We start from the raw sequence: 25501 nt of genomic DNA, 5'->3' as shown, positions 1-25501 counted from the left end.
AGAACTACGCAGAGTCATTTTCAAGACAGAGGACACTGAGTTGTTTGGATCAAAACAAGACATGATTCTGTAGTGCAAGATTACAGTTAACTGGTTCACTGTGCATTTGTCTATCAGTGCCATTGTCATCAACCAGCAGTCTGCCATTGATCCAGCCAGTTAAGTCAATCTAATCAATCAATTAGCATGCAAGCTAGGTGACAAGACCCACAGGGGACAAAACAGAAGTCTGTAGTGACTGACTGCACACTACTGGATTTCATAAGCCATGTTAAAATAGTTTTACATTAAATGATAGAAGCAGCTGAAATGAATGCTCATAACCCTAATACTGGATTTGCTTAGTTTAGTAGAAATAAATTAACACATAATTAATAAACTCCCCTAACAATGTAAGAGTTATTCAGTATTCTGAATAGAAGCCCTGATAAAACGTAGCTGTTCTATCATCCTTGACACAACAACTTGTTTTTGCTCTCTGAGAACATCACTGGGTGAAGTGGAGGCATGCTAGAAAGCCTGTGGAATGGTGAGCTCCGATTGGCTGCTGCTCGCCTGTATAAAGAGCCGCAGTGGCAAATTCAATCAGATCAACAGCGAGCATCCTGCGAGAGCCACGCTTTGGGACGCACGATCACACTGACACTGGAACGATTTTTTGGGGGGAGAGAGGTCTGTTCTGGTCTGCTGTTTGTTTTTGACATTCTCTGCAAATAATCTAAGACCAACAACACTAGACCAGCATTGACATCATGAAGGAAAGGAGAAATACACAGCCGCTGGTGGTGAGATGTAAACTGGTTCTTGTCGGAGACGTTCAATGCGGAAAAACAGCGATGTTGCAAGTCCTGGCGAAGGATTGTTATCCAGAGGTAATGTGGCTCATTTTTGTCAGACAAAAGAAAAAAAATAACTACAAATGTTTCCAGACTAAACTGTAATTGTACATTTAGAGTGTTAAGTTATCTTGAAAATGATTGAATGTGGCAGGGGGAAAAAATCGTTGCGTCTGTTGCAGACAGTTTTAATGCGCAGTTTCAGAAAAATGTCGTCCTCGGTTTATTTGTGCATTTGCCGTAACACTTGTAGTTGCATTTTCTTTCTGTACCAACATCAATTAAAATGTACCCCCTACGCATTTAGTATTGCTTTATATTATTGTCTTGTATTGTATTCCCTGCAGCCGCAGTGACTCGTGTGATTTATTCAAATTGGGAGAAACGTTATATTTTACGCGTACTTTTCGGTTTTACCCCTTATTAGAGCGTGTTTTGTTTTGCACTAATAACTGAGCTAAATTCCATTACCTGTAGCTGACTGACTGACTGCCTGACACCTCCTCACTAATGGCACCTTGTTGCTAATTGCTCCCCCAGACCTACGTGCCCACGGTATTTGAAAACTACACAGCCTGTCTGGAGCTGGAAGAGCAGCGAGTGGAGCTCAGTCTGTGGGACACTTCAGGTAACTGATCACCTTTATTCTCTGTCTGCCTTGTCTGGCCAATCACGGCCTTACACACGGCCTGCAGCACTGAAGGAGATAGGGATATTGGGCAATGCCATGTGAATGTAATGAGCGTTTCTCAGCCCAAAAGGAGAGCAGCGCCTTAGAGTTTATTCCTTTAGATATTCCTCTTTTGGGAACAATGGATGTTATTGACAGGACTCTGGCAATCTTGGAATGAAGGAGACAACGTGGAAGTGGTGTTCAATCACATAAAAGCTTGTTCGTTTTGTTGATGCAATGATAGACAAAATGTGCACTTGTTGAGTTGCAGAACCAAAGCCATCTTTCAAAAATCTAAATTATATTTCCTCTTATATCACATATGTTTGCAAGTGGCTGGAGGAAGGACTGACCGATCAAAATGTTGCTCTTAAAACCTGGCAGGAAGACGGTGATTGTCTCGCTTCACTTGTTGTTATTGCTGACTCTGTGCATCATATGTTCATTTACACTGAGCGTGAAAAAGAGGGTCAATGTGTCAGCGTTGATCTCCACGGGGGCTTTGCTGTTTAGTGTGTTGACCTGGATACTGTGCACACAGCTTTGCAGCACCTGTTGGATTCCCTTCATGCTCACTGCACAATGGTTCCCCATCTCCGGCCCGCATCCCTCTACATCCACACTCTGGACGTGCTGGATGTATTTGCGGCCCCACTAGGTCACAGCGACTGAGCAAGTTGGCTCGCATGTGTGGGTGTGTGTGTGTCTGTGTCTGTGTCTGTGTCTGTGTCTGTGTCTGTGTCTGTGTGTGTTTGTGTGTGTGTGTGTGTTCAACAAATCCTTTATGTAACAGACCTACTTTTATGAGATGATGCAGTATTTATTGTACCGCATTATCCAAAAGCGAAAACTGGCAAAAAGTGAGTGTAATTCCCTCCCCCAGACCAAATCCTGAGTTCTAATCCCAGACTATGGACCTTTGGTCTGGCCAGCAGGAGTGGGCCTGGTGTGGGGGGAATGATGAGCACATGGAGAAGCTTCCTGTTGAGCTGCAAGTTTTTTTTCTAGAGCAGACAGACAGGAGGCAGCTCAAAAAACTCTGGTGACCTGCATTTGCTTCCATATGTTGCTCCAGGTCACCCACTCAAAACAGCATGATGCAGGGGATTAAGACTGAATGGGATCTCTAGGCCACCCCTTCAGACTAACCCACCGAGTTTTGAGATTCTTTCTTTCTTTCTTTCTTTCTTTCTTTCTTTCTTTCTTTCTTTCTTTCTTTCTTTCTTTCTTTCTTTCTTTCTTTCTTTCTTTCTTTCTTTACATTCTTCCCTGTCTTGACCCCTTTCTTTGTGGCTTCCTCGTTATTCACGAACAAATCAAAATATTGCAACAGTTAGTTTTCTGCTAATTTCCAATACAGGGAAGAACGAACATACCCAGTAACAAACGCATACAATGCAATACAGTAAAAAGTATACAGTACATGTGCCTTACAAACGTGTCACAGAAAATTATTCATGTTGATGCGAATATTGTTGTTTGCAACAGGCTTTGGGTTTGAAGGTGCCTTGTTCCACTGAAAGGAGAACCTGTATCACCCCGTCCTCCCCATAATTTACTATGGATGGGTGTAGACATGTCTAATCTCAGGCTCCTCATGATTGACAATATGCATAGGGATTAATTGTTGATCACACAGTACGGTGTCTTTGTCATTGGCTCTCTTTGCGTGGAGTGTTGCCTCTGCGGCCCCACCACAGTGAGAGGGCCTCCTCATTATCCCGACTCCTCTTCATTGATTGGACTGACCTCATCACCGGCTCCACATGGCAGGCAGCTCCTTCTCCCAGCCCGGCCATAGATTTACAGACCAAAATCAATCCACCAGTTTTAATCAGCCTGGTCAGATCGGACGTGTGTGTGTGTGTGGGGGGGGGCACCATCCAGTGGTTGTAACTCATGTATAGTGAATAATGAACCTCGTTATGGTGTTGGTGGGTAATTTATTTCTGCTTGAATGGTCTTGCTGATAAAGCCTTTGAGTTTTTAGAGAGGGTATTGTGTGTGTATAATCATTTCTTGTATGATTAATGAAAGAGTGATTTGTAATGAACCATATCCATTTAAGACGGTGCAACACTCTTTATAATTGTAAAAGGGAGACATTGTTGATTGAAAATAATCATGTTAATGCACATATATCAGTCATTTCTAAAGGCCCAGCTTCAAGTCATTAGATTTTAGATTTGTTATACTACACAATGTTTGGTATTTTCGATTGTTAATGTCTTAAGCAATCATTTACATGGTAGTCAATTGACTCAGCACATATGCCCATTGCCCAATACCAGTATTCAATTAGAAAAAAAGGATAAAGCATGAAGATGCATCATTTTAAAGTGCTACTCTAGATGAATTTCATCCAACAGGCTGAGTGAACCGATTGGTTTTAGAATAAGCCTTTTAACTTGACAAAGCTAGGCTAACCCTGATTTATATGTCTTTATAAACGATTTCTAGCAGAATGCACTTTCAATCCAAGTCACATCAAGGCTTTAGGTTAAAAACAAAATCAAACAACCTGTTGTAGGACTCCACTTCAAAATCCACAGCGTGATCAGCTTTGACAGTGTCACGTTTCAAAGTAAAAGCTTGTTAGAAGCTCAGACGTGGTGATGATCAGGAACAAAGAAGCAGCCTCTCTCTCCTTGCAGGGGGCCTGGTGGTGATTCTGACCGGCCCTGGCATGTGAAACCAGTGAACAACTGTCTGACGCAATTTTTAGTGTCTATTCTTTTTGGCCAGTAGTTAATAGCGGCGGCAGCTTCTCCCATGGCCGGCTCAGTGTGGGTGGAGGGGCATGGCTAAACTCTCATCCCCAAATATGTGAGTCATCCCATCGCCCGATCATTAATCCGTCTGACCCTTGCATTCTCACTGTAGGAGAGGAGCTTGCTAATGATGAAGATTGCCCTTAGCACACACACATGCACCAACAAAAAAAAACACACACACACACACACACACACACTCTCTCAGCCGTGCCCGCAGCAGACCAGCAGATACTCCCCTCCCTCCCCCACATGGACACAAGGCCCCATCGTCTACGCCTGTGAGGGCTAGTACTCTGGCCCCATTTCCACCTCCACACTTTGCTCTGGGCACCTCACCATTGATACAATCACAGGCATTTGGTCATGCTCCCTCCTTTCAAACAGCATCATGTGGAGCTTCAAATACTAATATTTATACATTCATTTAATTTTTAAGTTATTCCATTTCAGGATTGGATGAATACGCCTTCTGAATACTCATACATTGTTTGTCCCAAAAAATCAAAGAAAATCGATTTCTATTAAAAAAAAAAATCCAAACATTCTAGACGTACCCTCCATCTCCATTCCCCTTTGGCAGGGTAACTCATTTGTCAGCTTTAATTGAAAAGGCTCTTGGATCCCCTGTGCAGCTACCTATTGATTGCTGCATTTAAAATCAGGGGCCATTTTATGCAGAATCACACCCAGTTTCCCGGCTTTGTGATAACCCCTTGTCGGAGATTGAGATGATTATTAGGCAGCCCATGTCTCTCAATATCCTATGAGATACCCAAGAGTCATTACACACACACACACACACACACACACACACACACACACACACACACACACACACACACACACACAGACTGATCATGCCAGAGTGGTGCTAATTCCTCTGATTTGAATGTGTGTCAATTTTCACAGTCAGTAAACAATAAGTTGTCTCACAGATAAGCATGGCTTTTCTACTCCAGCACAAGCCATACATAATGTTAGGGCGACGATTTAATCTGCATTTTTAAAATGCCGGCGTCTGTCCTTGAAAAAACAAATGTGCAGTAAATGATCACCTTCAGTCAGAATGTGTCTATCCAAAGGGATTAAAACAGAGGTATTATATGACAAGCACATCCTATTGTTCCATTGCAGCCACGTTTACTTTCTTCAGGACATTTGAGCCCGGAGGAATTTCATCACAGCTTGTCATTATTCCACTCGCAGTGCCCAGCAGCTGGCAAATTCAGTTTTACCCTTTGATAATGTGGAAAATCATTAAGTATTCTTGAAACTAATCATGCACACATACATGTTGTGTGTGTGTGATTTCTCATGTGCTTTCCTCTGTTGCATTGTTTTCCATGCTGTAAATCAATTGGATGGTTGTGTAATATCTAACTGATTACACACACTGCTTTTGTTATCTGTAGCTATAAGAAGAACACTGGATCCCTTCTGGGATTCACACAGAGCCTATAAAGTAAACATGTTAATCCCTTTGAGCTGCTCCTCTTCTGTTTCATCTGATTGTAGATGGGGTCCACCTCTGGCTGCTGCCAAATTTAAATTCTGTGTGTTATTAGGTGTGCTGGTGGTATGTGTGTGTCTTTGTGTGTGATGTATGTCTGTGGTCCCTAACTCTGTTGCAGAGCAGAGGAATGTCCCCAACAGTAAGTGGGTGGGTAGTTTGCGGTGTAAAATGATTGATTGGCAGTTAAGGCGAGCCTTTATGGAGAGGTGGGAGGAATGCCTGATGTAGATGGTGGATTCCAAGGCTGTTGCTGTGGTAACAGAGGGACTGGCGGTATTGCGCACAGAGCATAGGATTTTTTTTGGGGGGTGGGTGGTTTACTTAAGGATTCTGAGCATGAGTGGGAGTGTCTGCCTGCCCCGAGCCCCACCGTTCCACTTAAGTAATCTACTGCAAGAGAAGATCAATGAGGATTTGGCGCTCGATTGTCATCTTCTCTCCCTCTCAAATGCCAGAAGAGGATATAGGGGCAGGGGAAAGAGCAGTTTCAGGGACAACAAAGTGAGGCTCAGCAGGAGAAGTGATGCCAATTGAACATAATCCCTAACACTTATTCTCTCTCTCTCTTTATCTCTCTCTCTCTCTCTCTGCCTCTGTCACTCTGCTGCTTCATCGTCCCCTTTGCTTCAACTAACGCCCTGCTGTCACAGCAATCGATTCCTGAAACAATATCTACTTTAAATGAATGAATCATTGGCCCAAATCATGATGTCTTGAACATTTTACAAAGCAAATTTAGCAGAAACCTGTTTACTTTTTATTAGAAAATGCCTTATGATTGAGGTCTCTAGTAGGTCTGACCATATCTAAAGGCCCTTTGCTGTCAAACATTCAGCAACAAAAACACTTTCAGAACTTCATAGTATGGAAACTACATGTGTGTTACCATTTCACCATTGTGGGCCTTTTTTTTTAAAATGGCGGCTGTGCAATATTCCTCCAAAACAATTGTCTGGCAAATCGATCGAGCAATATTCCTGTGATCAAACGGCATTGTTGGAACTACTTGAAGTTAACATGCGTTTTACAAAACTTGTCTTTTTTCCATATTAATAACTCTCTGTTTTCTGCCCCCCCCTACCAGGGTCTCCGTACTACGATAATGTGAGGCCCCTTTGCTACAGTGACTCAGATGCAGTTTTGCTGTGTTTTGACATCAGCCGGCCTGACACTGTGGACAGCAGTCTGAAGAAGGTAATGGCTTTAATTCTTCACTTAACAGACATAATCCACCTTTTTAAACCCAATGTTCACATATTTAATAGTCACTTCAATTCCTCCATATAGAGTGTGTTTTAGTATGGTACGAATCGCAATACATATTTGCAGGTCGTGCACACTTTAGAGAAATGTATGCGCTGAACTGATCTCTTTTCCATCCTTTTGTGTCAACAGTGGAAAACTGAGATCCTAGACTTCTGTCCGAGCACACGCATCCTGCTGATTGGTTGTAAGACCGACCTGCGCACAGATGTCTGCACGCTGATGGAGCTGTCAAATCAGAAACAGACTCCCATCGCCTATGAGCAGGTGAGACAAAGTCAGGTCAAGGCTGATTCATTTTCAGAAGTTACTTTTGTTTCTTTATCTTATATTACGGCTGAATTGTCTGGAAAAGTTAAATGTTGTTTGTTTATTAATTTCATAATATATGTTTTGGTTTTGAACACATAACCTTCAATGTCATTACACTACCATCACTGGAGCTGTTAATTCCAGCTAGCTTGGCCAAGTCTTTCAGAAATCATTTTTGGAATCTGACTCATTAATTGTTTGCAAACGAATTACAATCACAGCTGGAAAATTACAAAGAAATATAATCTTCACTTTTGATCTTTTTCATTCTGACAAAGGGGTGAAGTATATAAAGAGTCAGCTATTGTCACCCAGAGGGGTCAATGATAGCATGGTACCTCATTTTTAATTTCCAGCTCTGCACCACATGTCGATCCTAGTGTATACAAGCTCATAAGCATTTATTAAAGGGAAGTTATAAACAGCTCCATCATTGTTCCATTTTTTGCAGGGATCTGCTATGGCCAAGCAGCTGGGTGCAGAGGCTTACCTGGAGTGCTCGGCATTCACCTCAGAGAAAAGCATCCACAGCGTGTTCCGCACAGCAGCCATGGCCTGCATCAACAAGCTGCAGCCTCTCCCCAAGACCAGCCCCACCCGCCGCCTCTCCAAAAGACTTCTCCACCTGCCCAGCAAGTCGGATTTGCTCTCCAACACCTTCAAGAAGGAGAAGACCAAGAGTTGCTCGGTGATGTGAGTGGAGAACTCTTGGGTTACAGTCATCACATGCGACCCCAAGCCCCCTGCCTATTTGGTCTTGGGGAAGGGGGGGTGGGCACGATGGTTTTATCAGGGCTTCCTGCTGAATCCTTCCCTCACCCCCCCAGAAACCAAACACCCCTCAGAAGAGGTGGACACCGCGCTGTCCACTTGCTCCTGAACCTTTTAGCGCACATCTGTCATTTTCCACTACTGTTTATCTTGCTTTAGAAACAAACAGTATCAGTCAAGGTTTGATCATTCCAGCTCATCATTTCTTCACCTGTAAACAGTATGCAACTACAATGGTGTTACGTCTGTCTGATTTTACTATCTCTAGGCACATGTTGATTATGTCCAAAATTGGAAATGTGCAACGTGTGACGGTAAATCTTGTGATGTAGATGCCTCTCAGACAACTCAATGGATATTTTTCTAGTACAAAAATATATCTAGCATGAACCTGTCGGGAATTAGCAAAATCCTGTACATCCCTCTTAGTAAGGTGTGTGTGGGGTGTGAAATTGTCGCTGGTGTACCCATTTAAGCCTGTGGAAACACAGAGGTGTAGAGGGAGTAGTGGGACAGGCCACGGTAAGAGCTATTACATAGAGAGCTGTTCTCATCGTCTCAGTGGTGATGAGAGCAGGGATAAGAGCTGTGATTGCACACCGCTGTACAGGCAGCAGTCTAGACTATTTCAACCTTCATGGTTTGTTGATGCATGGTTGTGTAGTTCTGTATGGTGCTGCTACACAGGCTTTAAGTGGACTTAGTGGAGGGGGCTGAAGAGGCTCCGTTAGTACAACACAACAGCAGAAATGAGGATGAACAAATATTTAAAAAAAATTGGTGGAAGTTGGGCTTCCAGTGTCTCTGCTGTCACGTCTTGAGTCTATTTTACAATACTATTTTGGTGGTGGCACAGACACATTTTAACAGATGAGAAAATATGCTTCTGTTGTGACCAGGAGCATCAACACAACAGTTCAATGCCGAGCTGTCCAGTGCTATTTATGAAGCTGAGGCTGGTTATTGATGCCAGTGAAGTTGTTAAGAGGCGTATTTGAAAGCATAGGATAACGCCTACCTAAGTCAGCCTGACTGCCTATCGAGAAAATCTGGTTTGCAGTATCAAATATTCTTTGGAAAAGATTTGTAGCATTACATTGTTGAGAGTTTTGCAGCAATTGTCTAATGGTATGCAGTTTTGAAAAATGCCTTTCATATCATGTTCCCAGAGGTCATTGAGATATTTTGACTACTGTAATATGCCTGTGGATTTCTCTTATTTGCAACAATCCAATGTAGCACTCCTAACCTGATTACTCTTCCAAGATGACTCCAATGTTTTGTGTCGTGAACTTAATCTATTGACCTCCAATAAGCAGCAGTAAGCAACCTTACTGTAGGTTACAATGACTGCGGAGCAAATTGGAACCCTTTCCTGAGCTTAAATCTCTGGCTTCATGGTTATGTGTTTGTGTGCAGCATTGATCTCTGTGCTTCTAACCATACAGCAATAAGGATTTAATTGCTTGTGATGCAAATTAACTTGTGTGGCAATAACGATGCAGCTTTGTGATAAGTGTCACCCTATAGCGCTCCATGGACATCCATAGACTGAAACCATCTCTGCTGTACAAAGAGGCTGCTGCTCCATGTTATAGCCACTGGCATATTGAATAATAAACAATGATGTCTTGCTAATAGATAAATGTATGTGACATAAGAGGGAACAATGGTCTTTGAGTTGAAGATGCTACACTTTGTTTTCAATTTTGCATTATCATATTAAAACGTAGGATCTTAACAAATGGCTTGATTGAGTCAACAGTGCAGTGTATGCTTGCGAAATTAGAAATATTTTTAAGACCTTAAAAAAGGCTAACAATCATCTTGTAAAAAGGGCTAGTGTGTGAAAAAAGGACACAATGTGGGACTAAGGAGAATAAGTAATCAAAATGCACAGGCTGGCCCTGTCCAAAGAAAGCTATTTTTCCATTTTTTTTTCTTCTTTTTATGTTGATGTATATGTATGTATTATTTGTGTTTGTCTTTGGTATTTAAAAGCATGATGTGTGTTCCGGTGTTGTTTTGGAAATATCTCCCTGGAATGGTAAGCGGAGGAACTTTAAGTGGTGATTTGCACAAAGGCTTCCAGTTCATAGTCACACACCAAATTCTTCAGCATTGCCTAGCAACTATTCAGCGTAGGAAACAGAGACTGGCTCTTTGGTTGGTTGTGAGGGCGGAGAGGGTTGGATGACAAGCAGACATCCCCACATCCATTATTACAGCGACAGTTATGCAAATATTGCCAGGCTTGTTAAAAAAAAAAAAAAAAAAAACATTTCTTGATATTTTTCTTTGGGTTAGCGAGCTGATGCCAAGCCTTCTGAGGATGGGATAGATGGGCGGCTCATGGACCACATCAGTTAATATGCAGCCTTTGTGTTGTTGTCAGTGTGGTACAATGGTGCAGTCAAACTCCTAAGCATGTCCTATTGAAGCTGTATGATTGTACATACCGTCTCTTGTTTTATAATCATTGTAAGACATCTTCAAAGATGTCACTTGAAAATATTGTTGTTGATGTGAATATTTATTTGGTAGCTATTTTTGCCTCTTTTTGGACTGACATGTACATTTGTTTAAAAATCTATTTTGGAATTTTAATTTTTTATCCTCTTCCTTCTTTTTGTTTTTTTGTTTAGTTTTTTGCTGTGTTAAATAAAGCTTGCCGTGTCTGGCACCGTTACATTGTTGTCTGCCTATCATTAAAACCTCAAATCATTAATAGGTCATCACTGAAAATTCAACTAAAACATGTACCTACTAATCCTTACAAAACAGCTGGTGGGGAAATACATTTGTATTTAAATGTAAATGTATTTGCCTATAGTGTCTCAACTGTCCTCCAGTTCTCTTATCTTCAAGCTTTTAACATATTATGATAAATTAATTTGATTGATACTTTCAACAGCGCACGGGTAACATGAGCTTTATATATACATTTTTTTTAAATAGTGCTAGAATGTAAAAGTGAAGTCGGTTTATTTTAAAGACACCTGCAATTCTTTTGCTGATCATTTCTATAACAGGCTCTGTGTCATTGCATGAATGCAGAGCATGTCTCATTAAGGACAGCTCAAATTTACAGTAAATAACGATGGATGAGGGATTACTGTTTTCCATTACTACAAACCAGTACTTAGATCATGGTGGCTGATGATCTTGGAGCTGTTAGACTGAGAAAAGAAAAAACTGTCAGATGTGTCATTGATAAATGATGTACAGCACGATGAGTATTACAAGGATGAAGGACAGGAAAGTGTTGATATCCACCACTTACAAAGTAAAATACATACTTTGGAACAATGAAACAAAAAATTAAGTAAGTGTTATATAATTTTTAAGGTTAATGAAAAGCACACTGTAAGTAATGAATATATCCCAATATAGATAGAAGGATGGATAGAAGGATGGATAGATAGATAGATAGATAGCACTTGGCACACATTCATCTCGTTGGAGCTTCTGCTGTCTCTTCTGAAGACGCACAAGGCTGCTTCTCTCATCTGTCTTCAAACACACCACATCTGCTCGCTGCCAGCCGCAGAAGTGTCTAAACCTGGCGCGATGCCACATAACAAGGCAGAGGTGCCAACAGGCTAACCAGCCCATGTGACCTCACCTTGCCTCTTGTGCTACAGACACTAACTAGTGCTAATAATTGCTAAAGGCAGTGAGTAAGGTCTGCCAGGTAGACTCACATTGAGGAACAGTGGTGTCATTGGCCTTTATGAAGTACACTGCAATGGAATTGGCTACAGTTTGTTGTGTACAGCAATAACACACGTTAAAATACAGTTTATCTTAGAAGTTCCTATGGCAATCTTGTAAACACCTGCTTATTTACAAATCCAGCAGCTATAGAGCAACATAACATTTCATTTGGAAGTTTCAGGTTTGTGTTCAACTAATGTGTTTAAGTCTGTTACTCTCCTTGCTGTTCACCAATTCCTGAGGGAAATATCTGACTCTTTAGATGCTAAATGCTCCAGCTTGGAGTGAACTGTGTCTGTCTCCTATTTGGTGCAGCAGTTGGTGTATAGTGAGTTAAGTTTCTAGAGCTTTTTTGTTCATAACAGAGTCCTGCATTGGAGTGTGGTATGCCCTGTGCTGCTTTTAGCCCCCCGAAAAACCTGTGCTGCTAACCATGAGATGTCAGTGGGGTGGATTCTGAAGCACCTGCGGTAGAGGGCTGACATTGTACACATGCAGGCACACACACTGGGTGTGAGGACATGTAAATGGGCCACATACGCTGCTAGTCGTACTAAATTAGGCCAACATCTGGACACTCAATTGCCTACTCAGCTGTGCCCTGTACCCCGAGGGCTCAGTTAAGGAGAAGTGGCATCGTGGCACAGTCCAGTAAGCTTTCAGGATCAACCCTGCCATTTTGTTGAGACGTTGCCATACACAGCCGCCTTAGAAAAGTTCTTTGTCTCCAACACAAACAGCGGGTCACTCCAACCATGACTCCAACCAAGGATTATTGTGTTTCAATGGACAAAAGCTGGAGAGAGAGAGAGAGAGAGAGAGAGAGGTGCATTTTAGCCATACAAATCCAATTTAACGAGCTGTACAACACAGTGGTTTAATTCTGAATCACACACACGTTTAACTAATCAGAAAACCATTCCAAGTCACGCAATTAAATTCATGAGAGTGCTAACAGCATTATATTCATGGTGACATTTAAATCAATTAATTAAACATCTAGACTGATGATGGAATACAGGCATTGTCCATTTCAGTGTGGTTAGAGTATTTGTATTATAGTTCAAAGGTATGTTGCACCAAAAAAGTAAATAAAAGAAAAACACATTGAGCTTAGTACAATGATTCTGTGTTCAGGCTGGACTGGAGTGTTTTGGACAGTGATGTACAAAGGCTGATCGGAGGGGAGTCATGCATCACCCAGTGGACAGCCCTCAGTGCTGTTGTGTAATATGAATATCATGTTCCTGCTCCTAAAGATAATTTTTGCAAGGGCAAGACAACACACGCACAACAGTTTACTGCAGAAGTAACCTGTCCTCATACGTCTCTGTTTGTGCACAGGCACATTCAAACCTATCATACTCTCATATGGGAGGGTAAATTAATTGCAACAGCCAAAACTGTACGTTTCCATCTACATGCATCCGTGCAGATATATGTGTTAATCTTTGATTACTGATGAGGTGTCAAGTCCTGCAGTGTGTGCTCTCCCCTCTCTCTGTGTCCCTCTCGCTCTCTCTCACAGACACCAGATTCTCTGCCTCTGCCGCAGTGCAGGGCAGGGCCAGAATATCCAAACCCATCAGTTCCCAATTCAGCCTGTTTTACTGTTTTACTCTCAAACAAAGAGGCATCATTACATGATACGACGTGATCAAAACAAGCTCCTGGAAAAAGCTGGCAATAAAACAACTGTTTATTCAGGTTCCTAATCTCAGCAAATATATCAGACTGAAGTATATTGGGATGAGTGTATGGATTGATGAGAAAGTCAAAATATTGACTTTACTGTATCATCATTATTTGACGTGTTGATGACTAATACAATTTTCACCCTGCAAACACATCTGCATCATCATTTTACACACACAACACCAGACACTGTACAACTGAACAGATCTTCCATCTTTATATGCATGAGGACTATGTTGCGCTACGTGTCAACCCCTTCCACCACCCCCGCTTCTCAATGTGACCCTTGACCCTAAACTCTGCATGTGGCTAAACCTAGGGCTCCCCTAGAGCTCCCTCTTGACCTTGTGTCCCCCTGGCAGCACCACCAATGAGCTCAGTCAAATATGAGCAATTGTTTAATGTTCCCTGTGGCCACAGAGGAGAAGCAAGTCATTCCACTGAAACTGGCTGTTGTTTTTTAAAAGATTCACAAAATCGCTGTTGTTGTTTCTGGGACACATCCTTACGCATTAACTTGGGTGGGCCGTAAAAGTATCTGTGGCATAACTCTCGCAAATTGAACAGATGCCGGCTGGGTGAGTAATAATCGGTTTATTCTAATCCTTACATGCAGTTTGCGTGTGCTAACATTGCCTCTGGTTTATTTTTACTTTCTCCTATTTGCCAGAAGAGCAAATTCTTTGTATGTTTCCTCCTTGTTTACATGCATGGCAGTCATTTGTTTTAACCTGCAAAAATGTCATTATCAATAAATATTAAAAAAATTGTCCCTGTAGATTTATGACTGCGGTTGTGTTTTGGGGAATCTATTGTGCACATGTTCTACACATATGATGTTCCCCAAGCACAAACCCTACATCCATGGTGCACCAAGCACAAACCCTACATCCATAACATAAACACAGTAGGAAAAACACACACAATGTGCAGGAGCTCTGTGCCTTTCTTGTGGGTCACTGGGCAACCGCACACTAAGGCCAAGGCGTGCTCTGCTTTGCACAATATGGCACTGTCCGAGCACTATAGAGGGTGAGGAAGAGCACAGGACGGCACCCATAACACACAAACACACACAGACAAACTCACACACACAGTGGATTTGGCTACGGTCCACATCCTGCATGTGCCAATACAAGCCAAAATAATATGAAGACAGACATCCAGTACAGCGCCCCTAAGAGCCGTGCGCTGAACCAGTGGAGAAATAAGCAGTGTCCGATGCTTTGTCCTTCATGCTGATTAAAATGCTAGATTAGGTCGGCTGCAGCAGACTGAGTGCACACAGCAGTGATAATTACTCCATAATAACCCCTAAATACACATTGTGTCTCTGCTGTGTTTCACCGCCATCATCTTTACTCAGGGTCATGTGCATAATGCACTGCTTCAATTGCACACATCCAGGTACTGAATCCAAATCTGGCTTGTTGATGGATGTACCTGCACTATAACTCCTGGGGGGAAACATCAGCAGCCATTAAAAGGACCAGTGCATTCCACCAAACAGAGTGCGACTCCATCAGGGATCAGCGTGCATGCATGTGTGCATCTGCTATGGGAGAAGTAGTGTGTGTGTGTGTGGGGGGGGGGGGGGGGGTAATGGGAGACTGACAAAGGAGAGGCAGAGGCTACTGAAGACAGCACTCCTCTTTAGGGAACCATGGCTACAGGCGGGAGCATGTGCCTTTAGTGGTTTGAGGGAGTGTGAGGTGTGTGTGTTTGTGAGAGGCTTAGTCCGGGTTGCACGTGGGACAAGAGAGCCCTCCCACAATGAGCAATAACTCTGCTGCTTTAGCAATGGGGGAGGGGGGACCTAAAGAAATAAGGAGATGGGTAGTGAGCAAAGGCCGAGGGGGAGGGTGTGCAGAGGGGAGACGGCTAGTTTCAATAGCTCAATGTCTTTTAAGTCTAATCTTCATCTTCACCTTAATATGAAGTGGACTTTGAAGAAAGAAACACTATGCTTGCCCTGCTGCAACAGATACAGACACTGGAGTGTTAAAAGGATGGGTCTGAGAGAAACACACTGAGCCTAGCAATGACATTGATCCGTAGTGACAAGGGAGCTGTAAAAGCACAGAGAATATACACACACACTACAGGGATGTTCTTGCATGTACATACTCAAAGGGGGAACTGAAGCATGGAGCCAATGCAGATTACATAAGCACCGCATTGAGAAGAGGTCTTCGCTGGTTGGCAGCATCCACAGAAAACAAAAATGAAAGGATCCAAGTTCCAGCCAAGATGGGGGAACATACAGACAACCTTTGAGAGAGAGATAATTATGTGGTCACTCTTTCTTACGCAGACAGCGAGTTTGTAATTATTTAACTAGCATTTGGTGTGGTGATCTGCAACAATTTCATGGCAGGGATATGTTGTCATGACAACAACAGGTAGTAGATCTGTGATAAAACAGCATGTTTCTTTACTTTTTTAATAAACGGAAGCACGAGGCCGATGTACACTGTGCAGATGCCTGCTTAAAGAAAATGTATCGGTCCTGTTTTATCATTCAGCTGCAGTAGGCATCTTCTTGTCTTATTATAACAGAGGTGTCAGGCACCTGGTGTATCAGCTTCAGTCACTGACACACAGCAGTATTTTTGGCAGCACATGCAGTACACACACTGAAGCTGCACTGTGATACATGTGAGACGGTTGATGAACTCAGAAAACCTGAGTTTAGAAGCTGGAGTTTAGAGGGACATGACATTTATAATTATTTGTGGAACTCTTAAGCCTACGTATTTTAAGATTATGCTAATGACAAATTAAAGAATGCGTTGATAAAACTTTGCCTTTCTTGACCTTCTTCTTCTGCAGTTTCACAGGAAAGAGAGCACAGCCTCACTAGCAGCGTACTTACAAAGTAGCGGTGCATGGTTCCATATTCTAAGGCGCAAAGCAAATAGTTTCATTTGTTGCTCTGTATTTTAACTCATGGCTCCAGCTACTGCAACAACAGTTTGACATTAAATCAGGCTTGGGACAGAGTGAGAAATTTCTCTAGGTCATATCTCAGTTCAGCATCCATGTTGCTACAGACAACACATTGGCTTGCATAGATGTGCTGTTTGTGAAAAATGAAACATTAAAAAAAAGAAAATGAATGACAGTGCAGGTCAGTGATGCTGTTTGATGATGTTCCTATCTGGCAGGAGAGAACATCTCTACTTGCGTTGCACGTACCTACCTTTCCTTTACTCTCGCTCTCTTCCTCATAACAGAACCATGCAAGCCCTGATAGCTGTCCTAAATAAAGCCAGTTTCTCTGTCTGGCAGTGCAGAGTACAAATAGGTAGTGCAAAGCAAGTAATTTGTGATAAAAGATAAGTTTTTAAATCAGTGCATGGTTTGGATACTGGAATGCACACATGTCTGTTACTATGCAACACATCAGCTCCAAAGATATTTCCCACGGAGGATGATCTGTGTGTGTCCTCCTTCCTAAAGCTGTTTCTTTTTCCTCTTCCCTTTGACTCAGATTTTCCTGTTTTGTTTTTTCATTCACAGCTGCTTGGGGGGTTGGGGGGAGGGCGTCTTTGATAAGTAAATACGCATTTTTTTCCCAGTTTCTATCCTATCTGCCTTGATACTGACTGTAGAAGGCTCAGAGGCACCTTTCTGACAGGAATCAGTGTGCCACACTGGCTATATCTAAATGCTTCATCTCTTCCTCTCCTCCATCTCCCTATACTGTGAAAGCTTTTGATGTTCAAAAGAGCTATTGTGTGGAGATAAAAATATTCACAGTTGTACACTGAGTTTAACTAATGTGTTACAACATATCACTCTACATTATACTCTCATTTCACAATTATCTTGTGATATACATTTATTCTTTATTTTTAATCTTGCAAATCATGAAACTAAGCAGGCAAACTGGGAAATAAAGCCCAAGATCACCCGGGCAACTATGTTTGCTGTTGATGTAGTCAGGTACCATATGTAGGCATATGCCAAGAATTGAACAAAATGTTGCTTATGACATTTTACTCTTCAAAGATAAACTATAACCTGCATTCAAGATGATTTTGGGTTTGAGAGAGATAGCCTTTGCCTATGTGAGAACACCAGTTGTGCTACAAATATGAAAATACATCTTAGAAATCATGTATCATATAAAAGGACAGACTGTAGCAGGAATGGTTACTCACACAAGTTTCTCCCCTCTCGATCTAATTATCTGACATGATTAAGCTTTCTGTTTACTCCCATGTACAAACTGCTGATCGAGCTGTTTGTTGTTGTAAGGTGCAGCTGTTCCATTCGCTCATTGGAGGAACTCCTGCTTGGCCCACTGGGACATCTGTGACGTCTCCCCATCAACAACGCACAGGTGAGGCAATGTGACCACTTCAGTACTCACATAAATGGAGGGGAGAGAAGTAAAAAGGCTCAGGGCAAAAGTAACATCATTAAAGGTGTGCTCAGCTGCAGCAGAGAATGCTTTTTTTAGCATATATTTTGGCATAGCAATACAATATCTACTCTTTTTTTGAAAACTTGTGAAGAAATCCACAATATCACACTCTAACAGATTATATTGAAACCTGTGGAGGCATGACTTGCCCAGTGTCATCATGACCAATGTTCTGCCATTCTCACTCAGCTTTTGAAGAGAAACATTTTACACTAAGGTTTAACAAAAAGGACAGACCTTGGTTGAGATTTTCATTTGTAAAATGACAGAAAGGTCATGCTAGTTGCCATGACAGCCATGGCTAATTGCTTTTACATGAGGCAATATGAGAGTGGATGGCCAAGGCTGATGATGCAGACAGGAAGGACAACAAAGGAGTTTAGTATTCCTCCATGCGCCCAGAAAATATTTCATATTCCCCCTTTTTATTTGCAGGGGTCTTTCTCCAGCTTTTGCTGAACCATATGTTTAATGTCGCTGTACAGCCAGTTATTGCATTTACACATGAATGACATGTTTCTTTATGTCTCTCACATAGTACACAAAAGCTGCTTTTTAATATCGAGGAGAGGCTCGGCTGTCGCTAATGAAGAACAGCTTGAGCTGAGGATTCAATCTGTGATGCTGAAAATCCAACCAAAGACCCCAATAGTCGCCAGTTCTGCTTTTGTGTCCTGTCGCCGAAGGAAGTCAGTAAATCTGTCAGCATTACTAAGAAAAGCAGAGGGTCTGTTCTGCTAAATCAGGCAGACAATAAGCCATGTAGCCCTGGCTATGAATCAGAGAACAGAATGTGAGAAACTGCCTCGGCAAACACAAACACACATGCTTGAGTATTCACTAGTGCATTTCCGCACATACTGTATGCACAAGCGCCATCAGGGGCACACAGTAAAAAAGCCACAGAAGCATGAGCAGCACACACACACACCCACCTTCACTCTACTGTTCTTAAGCAAACAGCCTTAGGCACAGTGAATGAGCATGTCAGCGGTGTGGGCTGACATTCTGTCACACAAAGAGTGTGTACGGAGACAGATGCCTTCTCAGCCTCCTCCTGTCCATTTACCAACGCCACCTGAAATATCATGGTTCCTATTTGGATGTAGAGATTTTTAATTTAGGAATGCCAGAGATTCTTATCACTTATGCATTAAAAAGGGAAATGTTTTTCCAAAGAAGATAAATATTAAAAAACATCCCTTCAAAGGTAAGCAAGAGTAGGCTACGTCTGGTGGAGTTGATCATCAAAACAGGAAGGGGAAACTCGAGTAAAGTGCCCTGCACCAAGACAGACAGGTGTGTCTGTGATTGTGTGGCAATAGCACCAGAGGATGAGAAGATGAAAAGGCAGGCAGGCAGTGCCAGGGCTCTTCCCACAGCCAGAGACACTCTAATTAGGGAGCACAGTGGGGAGAGGGGGCGAGAACAACAGCTCTTCATTGTCACATAATGATTTTCTTATCATCTCTAGTACAGGAGCCACTGCGCATCTCTCGTCTGATGGGTATGCACGCCTATGTGCTTCTTGTGTGTTTCCCTTTTGAGCGGCGTGGAGTCACACCCATTTATAAGCCTTGGTGCAATTTTCAGAGCCCAAAAGGAGAATCTTCAAGTCATCCTGCCACAACAGTGTAGACGGATATTTGATGGAAATTAATTAAAGCAGCTACATATCCATCCTTCTTAATCCATACACTGGGAGCCTATTTTCATCCTGTCATCAATCTATTTTATAGGGATGGCCATTTACGTACATTGATGCATATTCAATCCGCCCACAATATTTCTCTGCATAATCAGTCATACATATTTATATCTCTAGCAACAGTTCCGTAAATCTCTTCCGTCCGGACAATGACAGAGAAGGGAAATATCTGCAGGGTGGGGGGGCAAGAGTCATTTGATTTTAATATATAGTCTAGATCCAAGTCAGAGCACAAAGAACATACTCACAATACATGCCATTTTGATTTATTTAATTAAGAATATAATTTGCATTTTAACAGTAATACCTAAAGGCATACAGTCAGTTGGGAGGATGTCTTCTTATGGTAACACACTGTTCCGCCTCTCACATGGAATACTTTATATTTAAATGTAGGTTACACTCACTGAACTGAAAGTGAATTTTCTGAAAGTAATAGACGAGCAGCTCTCTATATGTTGCTATATTCAGTGCCCCATTTTTCTCTTTATATTTTTTCCCCTAACCTGCTCCTCTACTTAGAAAACCTATTTTAAACCTATTTATGTTACTGTAAGTCACTCCTTGTAGCAATAAGTCACAGCGAAATATGCAAATGTGTCCCAATGTTAAAGGTGATGCTGTATATGCTTTCTATTTACACAATACAGCAGAATGGGAAATAACTGGCGGAGAGAAGCCCATAAACAACAAGGCAGTTAATAGAAAACTGATAAAGGAAAGAGAGAGGGAAAGAGAAAGAGAAGAGATGATGTAGAGAAATGGATGGAGGGGACAGAAGAATTATAGGAGAAGAGGACGCAAAAGGGGTGGAGGTGGTGGTGTGTGGGGAAGTGGCATGTTTGACCAGATGGGTCCCGGTCTGCTTTGTGAGGGCAGCAGATGCCCAGAGATCCTAGGCCACAGAAATGCCCCAAGCCGCCAAACAGCAGAGCACTTACCTAGAGGACGAGGTCAGTAACTCATCACATCACATGTGCCCTCTTTCTGATCTAGAAATATAGGGTAAAGGTATTTACTAATCCAATAACTCTATAGCCTACAGTGACCATTGAGAATATCAGCTAAATATTAATCATATTGAGTTGTATTGGTATGGTCCGTTAATACTGAAGAGAGCCGCCTGGAAATAGATCAATGACGACACAATGCTGGTGGGCTTGCAATATTTTCTGTTTTTTTTGTGCTATTGATGGCATGGACACTTTTTTTTTTTATATATATATATTTTTTGGCATTTTTATGCTTTATTGATAGTGTAGAGACAAAGGTGAAATGGGGCAGAGAGGGGAGTGACATGCAGAGAACGACCGCGGGCTGGAATCGAACCCGGGTCTGCTGCTTGCCGAGGCCCATGATTTGGGACACCTTACCAACTGAGCTAAAGGCGCCCCCATGGCATGGACACTTTTAACATTCAACATTCAACTCAACAAGCCTTTAATTCTTCTGTCTTTAAACTCTTTCAATTGAACTTGTGGCTGTCTGCCCATGCAGCTACAACAACTCCTCGTTATAGGTATATGCACTGCCATTAGAAATCCAGAGATGATCAGACGGATGTGGTTAAACACGAGGTGATAGTAGTTCACTCCTTTTGTACATTCAGTGTGAGCTGCTAACACTGCCCTGCACGCCATAGAAACACATGACTCATCAACTACAGCAGATGCTTTGCTCCTCTAACTGACTTTGGGCAATGAGGTTTGGGAGGTGCTGTGGGACTGTGGGTTTTCGATGATGATGATGATGATGATGATGATGATGAAAAACAGCTGCATACCAAGAAGCTATACAGTCTTCTTTGAGGAGAGCATTACCCTCTAGTGGACCATATGGGTAAAAAGGCAGGACTAAAGAATATCAAAGATGTCTTGGACAAAAATAACTTGATTGATACATGACTAGACTCTTTAAGTCTTATCACTCCAGACACTCAATTGTTTTGACAAAGTGCATTGACTGATATCATACAAAAGGCACATACTTATTTACTATAGTATTATACCTGCTATAACAAAAGACTGGTGATATTCTTTATTTTGGATTATGTCAACCTATGTCACATCTAAAAATAAAAAGTATAGCAAATACTTTCCAACGACCCTGGGCTCATTCCTTTGTACTGATGATAATGATAAATTTGACGCAAATATGTATTTCGACTTCCAAAAATGGCTTTATGGTTAGCACAAATTGCTGGGACACAAAGTTTTTAGCAAATCTCTCAAACAGGAGTAAACTGTTAATTTGTTGGGTACTATTTTCCGCTGGGTCTTTGATGCATCTGTGAATATCAACATCAGAAGGACTGTGTATGTCGAATCAATTTAAATCGAACAGTGTCCATGTGCATTGTAACAAAGGAACATGTCAACCATTGATGTGTTTTTGTTTATTATTTTTTGGACAACATGGTTGTCTACAGCCGAGAGGATTGAACTACAGTTAATCTTTTACCAGGCTAAGGCTACAAATCGAGAATTGTTGGCAGGATTGGCTAATTGTTGTTTGTTTTTTTGATAGATTTGTCGACAATAGGAGAAATACAGAATACCACCACATCTATCCTTTAAACATGATACACTACCAAGACTGCGTCACATGCATTAGTGTCTCATTTACGTATGGATTGGTTACCAATACATTTTTACCCATACATTTTGCCTACATGGACCTCACTGGTTGAATATGTGGAAATATCCTGAATGTATCGTACTGAACGTGCACAATTTCAAAGCAGTCGCTCAACATTATGCAGTCTTTTTTTTAACAGCATGAGCTTGAAATATATAAAAAAAACAATGATAAGTTGGTGCAACTATTTCAGTGACATTCAGGAATCTACTACAGCCAAAGTGAAACGATTCAAAATTTCAGAATTGTGGACAGTTTTTATCACAGCAACATTAGGCTACATCACCACTATTTACATACAGTATTTGGATTACAGCTTCCATTACCTATTAGGTAGATAGTTTGTCCAGCATTTATTCAGCTCTGCTCACCTTAGTCACCCAGATTAGTTTGCCTGACCAAGGGAACACAATAAGATAAGAAAAAAAAAGATATGGCATATTTTTATATTATTGATATCTGATTATCAGTCATAGTACTAACCTACTATAGTGTCATCTCTATTTTGTTGGATCAAATAATGTACAGACTAAAGTAGTTTCTTTGCATAGTCTTTGAGGAAAACATCTTTGGGAAAAGCCAATAACCTAAATATCTCAGTATAAGAATGGAATGTGTCTACTTAATACAAAATAAACCAATACAAGTGTCAGTTGATGGAGATCCCTGCTTCAGAACTGCATAAAGTGCACACACAAGAATAAGAATACACAGTATTAAATCTATTCTAAAAGGTGTCTTCTAAATGTCTCCCACCCGTCAGTCATCCCCTGTCACTCCTTTAAGACGAAGCTCCTCTTGAACCCTGGACAAATATACTGGGTCTGGATATCCAAAACTAAAATGGAGAGAGGCATGAGACAAAAAAGCAGAAAATGTGATGAATAGGCTACATCGACCAAATACTAGAAAAACTTCTATTCCAGTTCTAATTAGCAAATGTTCACACAAATATGATGCTACACTAAGTTATGCTATGATTAACTCTACAGATATAATATAATAAATACCATTGTGGGCCACCTTCCACGTTGGTCTTGTGGTGAATGTCATTCCAAGTGATGACGTTGTTTAGGCCAGTGGTGACTGATCGTCCAATGGTGAAGGTGAGCCTCCTGTCAAAGGCTTTCCTTAGCAGCTTCAGGACCTTCTCACCCTCCTGGCAATCTGGTAGGAAGGCAGTGCGGGACGTGCTGCTGTACCTCACCCCAGGGTTTGGGTGCTCGGGCTACGATATGGTAAACAACAGGATATAGCCCATATTACATTCACCAGACAACAATTTTAGCCAATTTATGACATTGTGATATCCTTGATATGATAGGCATATTTGTGTTATAGATTAAGAGAGGTAGTGCTAATTTTTATATCTCCCTATAAGGACCTAAATAACAAGTTTTTGCGTCGTTTCTACAGTCACAATTGGTAAGAAAAAGGTAGCCTATACTTGGTATTGGTAGCTTACGCCGCATCCGAAAACATGAAACTAGAATATGCATTTCGACATCCCACATTAGGCCTAATTATCGGTGTAAATAATAAAACAGAACATCCATCAACCAATTTATCACCAAATAACTTAAAGACTATTTTATGCTGTCAGTAGTATTTTCCAATAAAACGAGACGAATTGGGGGTAGCCTTGAAATAATAATATCCTTCTCATCCATCCCTAGACTGTTTCCATGGCAACGGGAGGATGTGCCAATGCCACCGCCCTCTTATCCCTCCATAAACCTTCTATAAATCTCAATATTTTACAGTGGATGTTGCTTCAGAAAGACTGGACCAAATGAAGTAATCAGTCGTTGGGTGACGGAATACTTTCGTGGTAATTTTTGTTAGGCTACCTAGTCCAGATGCTTTAACGTGTCCATGCCATCCAGGGCAAGCAAACAGCGCCCTCTGGTGGACAAAAGTAGGCTAATATCAACACCAAGCAGGAAACACAGTAGGCGAACACAAGCGGTGTTTGCCTCCTCGAAACACTGTGAGCCTCACCCCTTGTATCCCCGCTGGGAAACTATACTCTATGACAATACATCCGCAGTGCTCATAGCCGGGCAGTTTCAGCCAGCTGCGGGTCACTACCATCGTGCCCTCCGGCTGAGTCCCCGTGTACTCCCCGAAATAGGTGTTGCATATCGGACAAGCAGGCTTCAACTTGAAAACCGAGTCTATACACGCAGTACAAAAAGAGTGCAAGCACGTTAACGTTTTCTTCTTTTCAATTGTGTCCAAGCAAATTGCACAGTCCTCCGTACAGTCTACATTAGAAAGATTGTTTGGTGTGTTTTCCATTGTTTTCCTGGTAGCCTGATGTGACGACAAGTAGGTCCTACAGTGCCTCTCCTTGTATGGTTGGTTTGTGTCCGGAAACATATGACGTCAAAATAAGGAAGGTAACAGTACCATGTGCACGGAAGTGGCACAGATAATGTCCTCTTATTGGTGGCTGACCATAAAATGTAGCCTATCATTGATGTATTTCATGAACCAAATACAAATCAAAGGGCTGCCCCCAATATACAACATTTACGATGCAATTATGAGGTGGCCTAGGCCTACTAATTCTTTACCTCTTCAGCATTTTAATGTTATGATATTTTATAGGCTACTTCTTCTCCACTAGCCTATAAAGAGAGAGATGTAGCCACAACTTAACAGGTAGCCTATTTTAATTAGTCTTCCAAACTAACTGTGATGTAGGCTGTACTCTTTTTTCTTCTATCAGCCAATGTCTTACAAGGCTACACATGATATTTCTTTAAAAGGATAACATGAACAGGTCCCAGTGGTGGCATATTGGTGCCTCTGCTGTCATTCAGCATTTATAAATAGTGTTTTCTCTTTGTGTTTATAATTCCTAATATCAATGACTATACTTCAAAAATATAATCAAACATATCACATGCCATTACTCATTCATAAAGTTAGTTATTGTACCAAATAAGTATACAGAAATAAGTTTTTTTTTCAAGCTCTGCTCATGCATATTGTTGTTTCTAACAGTTGTGAGTGTTGCCTATTACTTGACACAAAGTGCATTGAAAGGGTTCAGTAACCAGGTGATGAAGGGATCTTTGATACAACAAGGAGATCCTCTGGATCTGAGGCGAATCACTCCAAATCAAGACTTTTCTAAACTGACACAGATTTGATATGCAGTT

General features: G+C 41.6%; 2 protein-coding genes across 2 annotated transcripts; one reads left to right on the top strand and one right to left on the bottom strand.

The window, feature by feature from the left end:
* Positions 1-507: 507 nt before the first annotated feature.
* On the top strand, positions 508-8068 carry rnd1b (Rho family GTPase 1b; the record flags this gene model as incomplete). The annotated part of the gene is given in 7 exon segments (XM_080030307.1): positions 508-583; positions 586-689; positions 738-872; positions 1377-1464; positions 6881-6990; positions 7192-7326; positions 7823-8068. Coding segments are annotated over 7 exon segments (894 nt in total).
* A 13515-nt stretch (positions 8069-21583) lies between these two features.
* On the bottom strand, positions 21584-24680 carry LOC307252723 (putative E3 ubiquitin-protein ligase DTX3). The gene is made up of 3 exons (XM_080030478.1): positions 24333-24680; positions 23342-23559; positions 21584-23169 (listed from the first exon to the last, which is right to left on the bottom strand). Exons 1-3 carry the CDS (start codon positions 24630-24632, stop codon positions 23091-23093), a joined length of 597 nt encoding a protein of 198 aa, XP_079886604.1. The 5' UTR covers positions 24633-24680; the 3' UTR covers positions 21584-23090.
* Between the last annotated feature and the right edge of the window lie 821 nt (positions 24681-25501).

The sequence above is a fragment of the Ammodytes marinus genome, assembly GCF_949987685.1.
Source record: "Ammodytes marinus genome assembly, chromosome: 7".
NCBI classification, from domain to species: Eukaryota; Metazoa; Chordata; class Actinopteri; order Uranoscopiformes; family Ammodytidae; genus Ammodytes; species Ammodytes marinus.
Note: the sequence above shows the minus strand (reverse complement) of the source record. Positions and strands in the feature narration are given on the sequence as shown.

Coding starts and splice junctions, on each gene's coding strand:
- LOC307252723 (XM_080030478.1), bottom strand. CDS start 24,632: ATGGAAAACACACCAAACAATCTTTCTAATGTAGACTGTACGGAGGAC. Junction 23,560..24,332: donor TCCCAGCGGGGATACAAGGG/GTGAGGCTCACA, acceptor ACCATATCGTAG/CCCGAGCACCCAAACCCTGG. Junction 23,170..23,341: donor GTGGAAGGTGGCCCACAATG/GTATTTATTATA, acceptor TCTCCATTTTAG/TTTTGGATATCCAGACCCAG.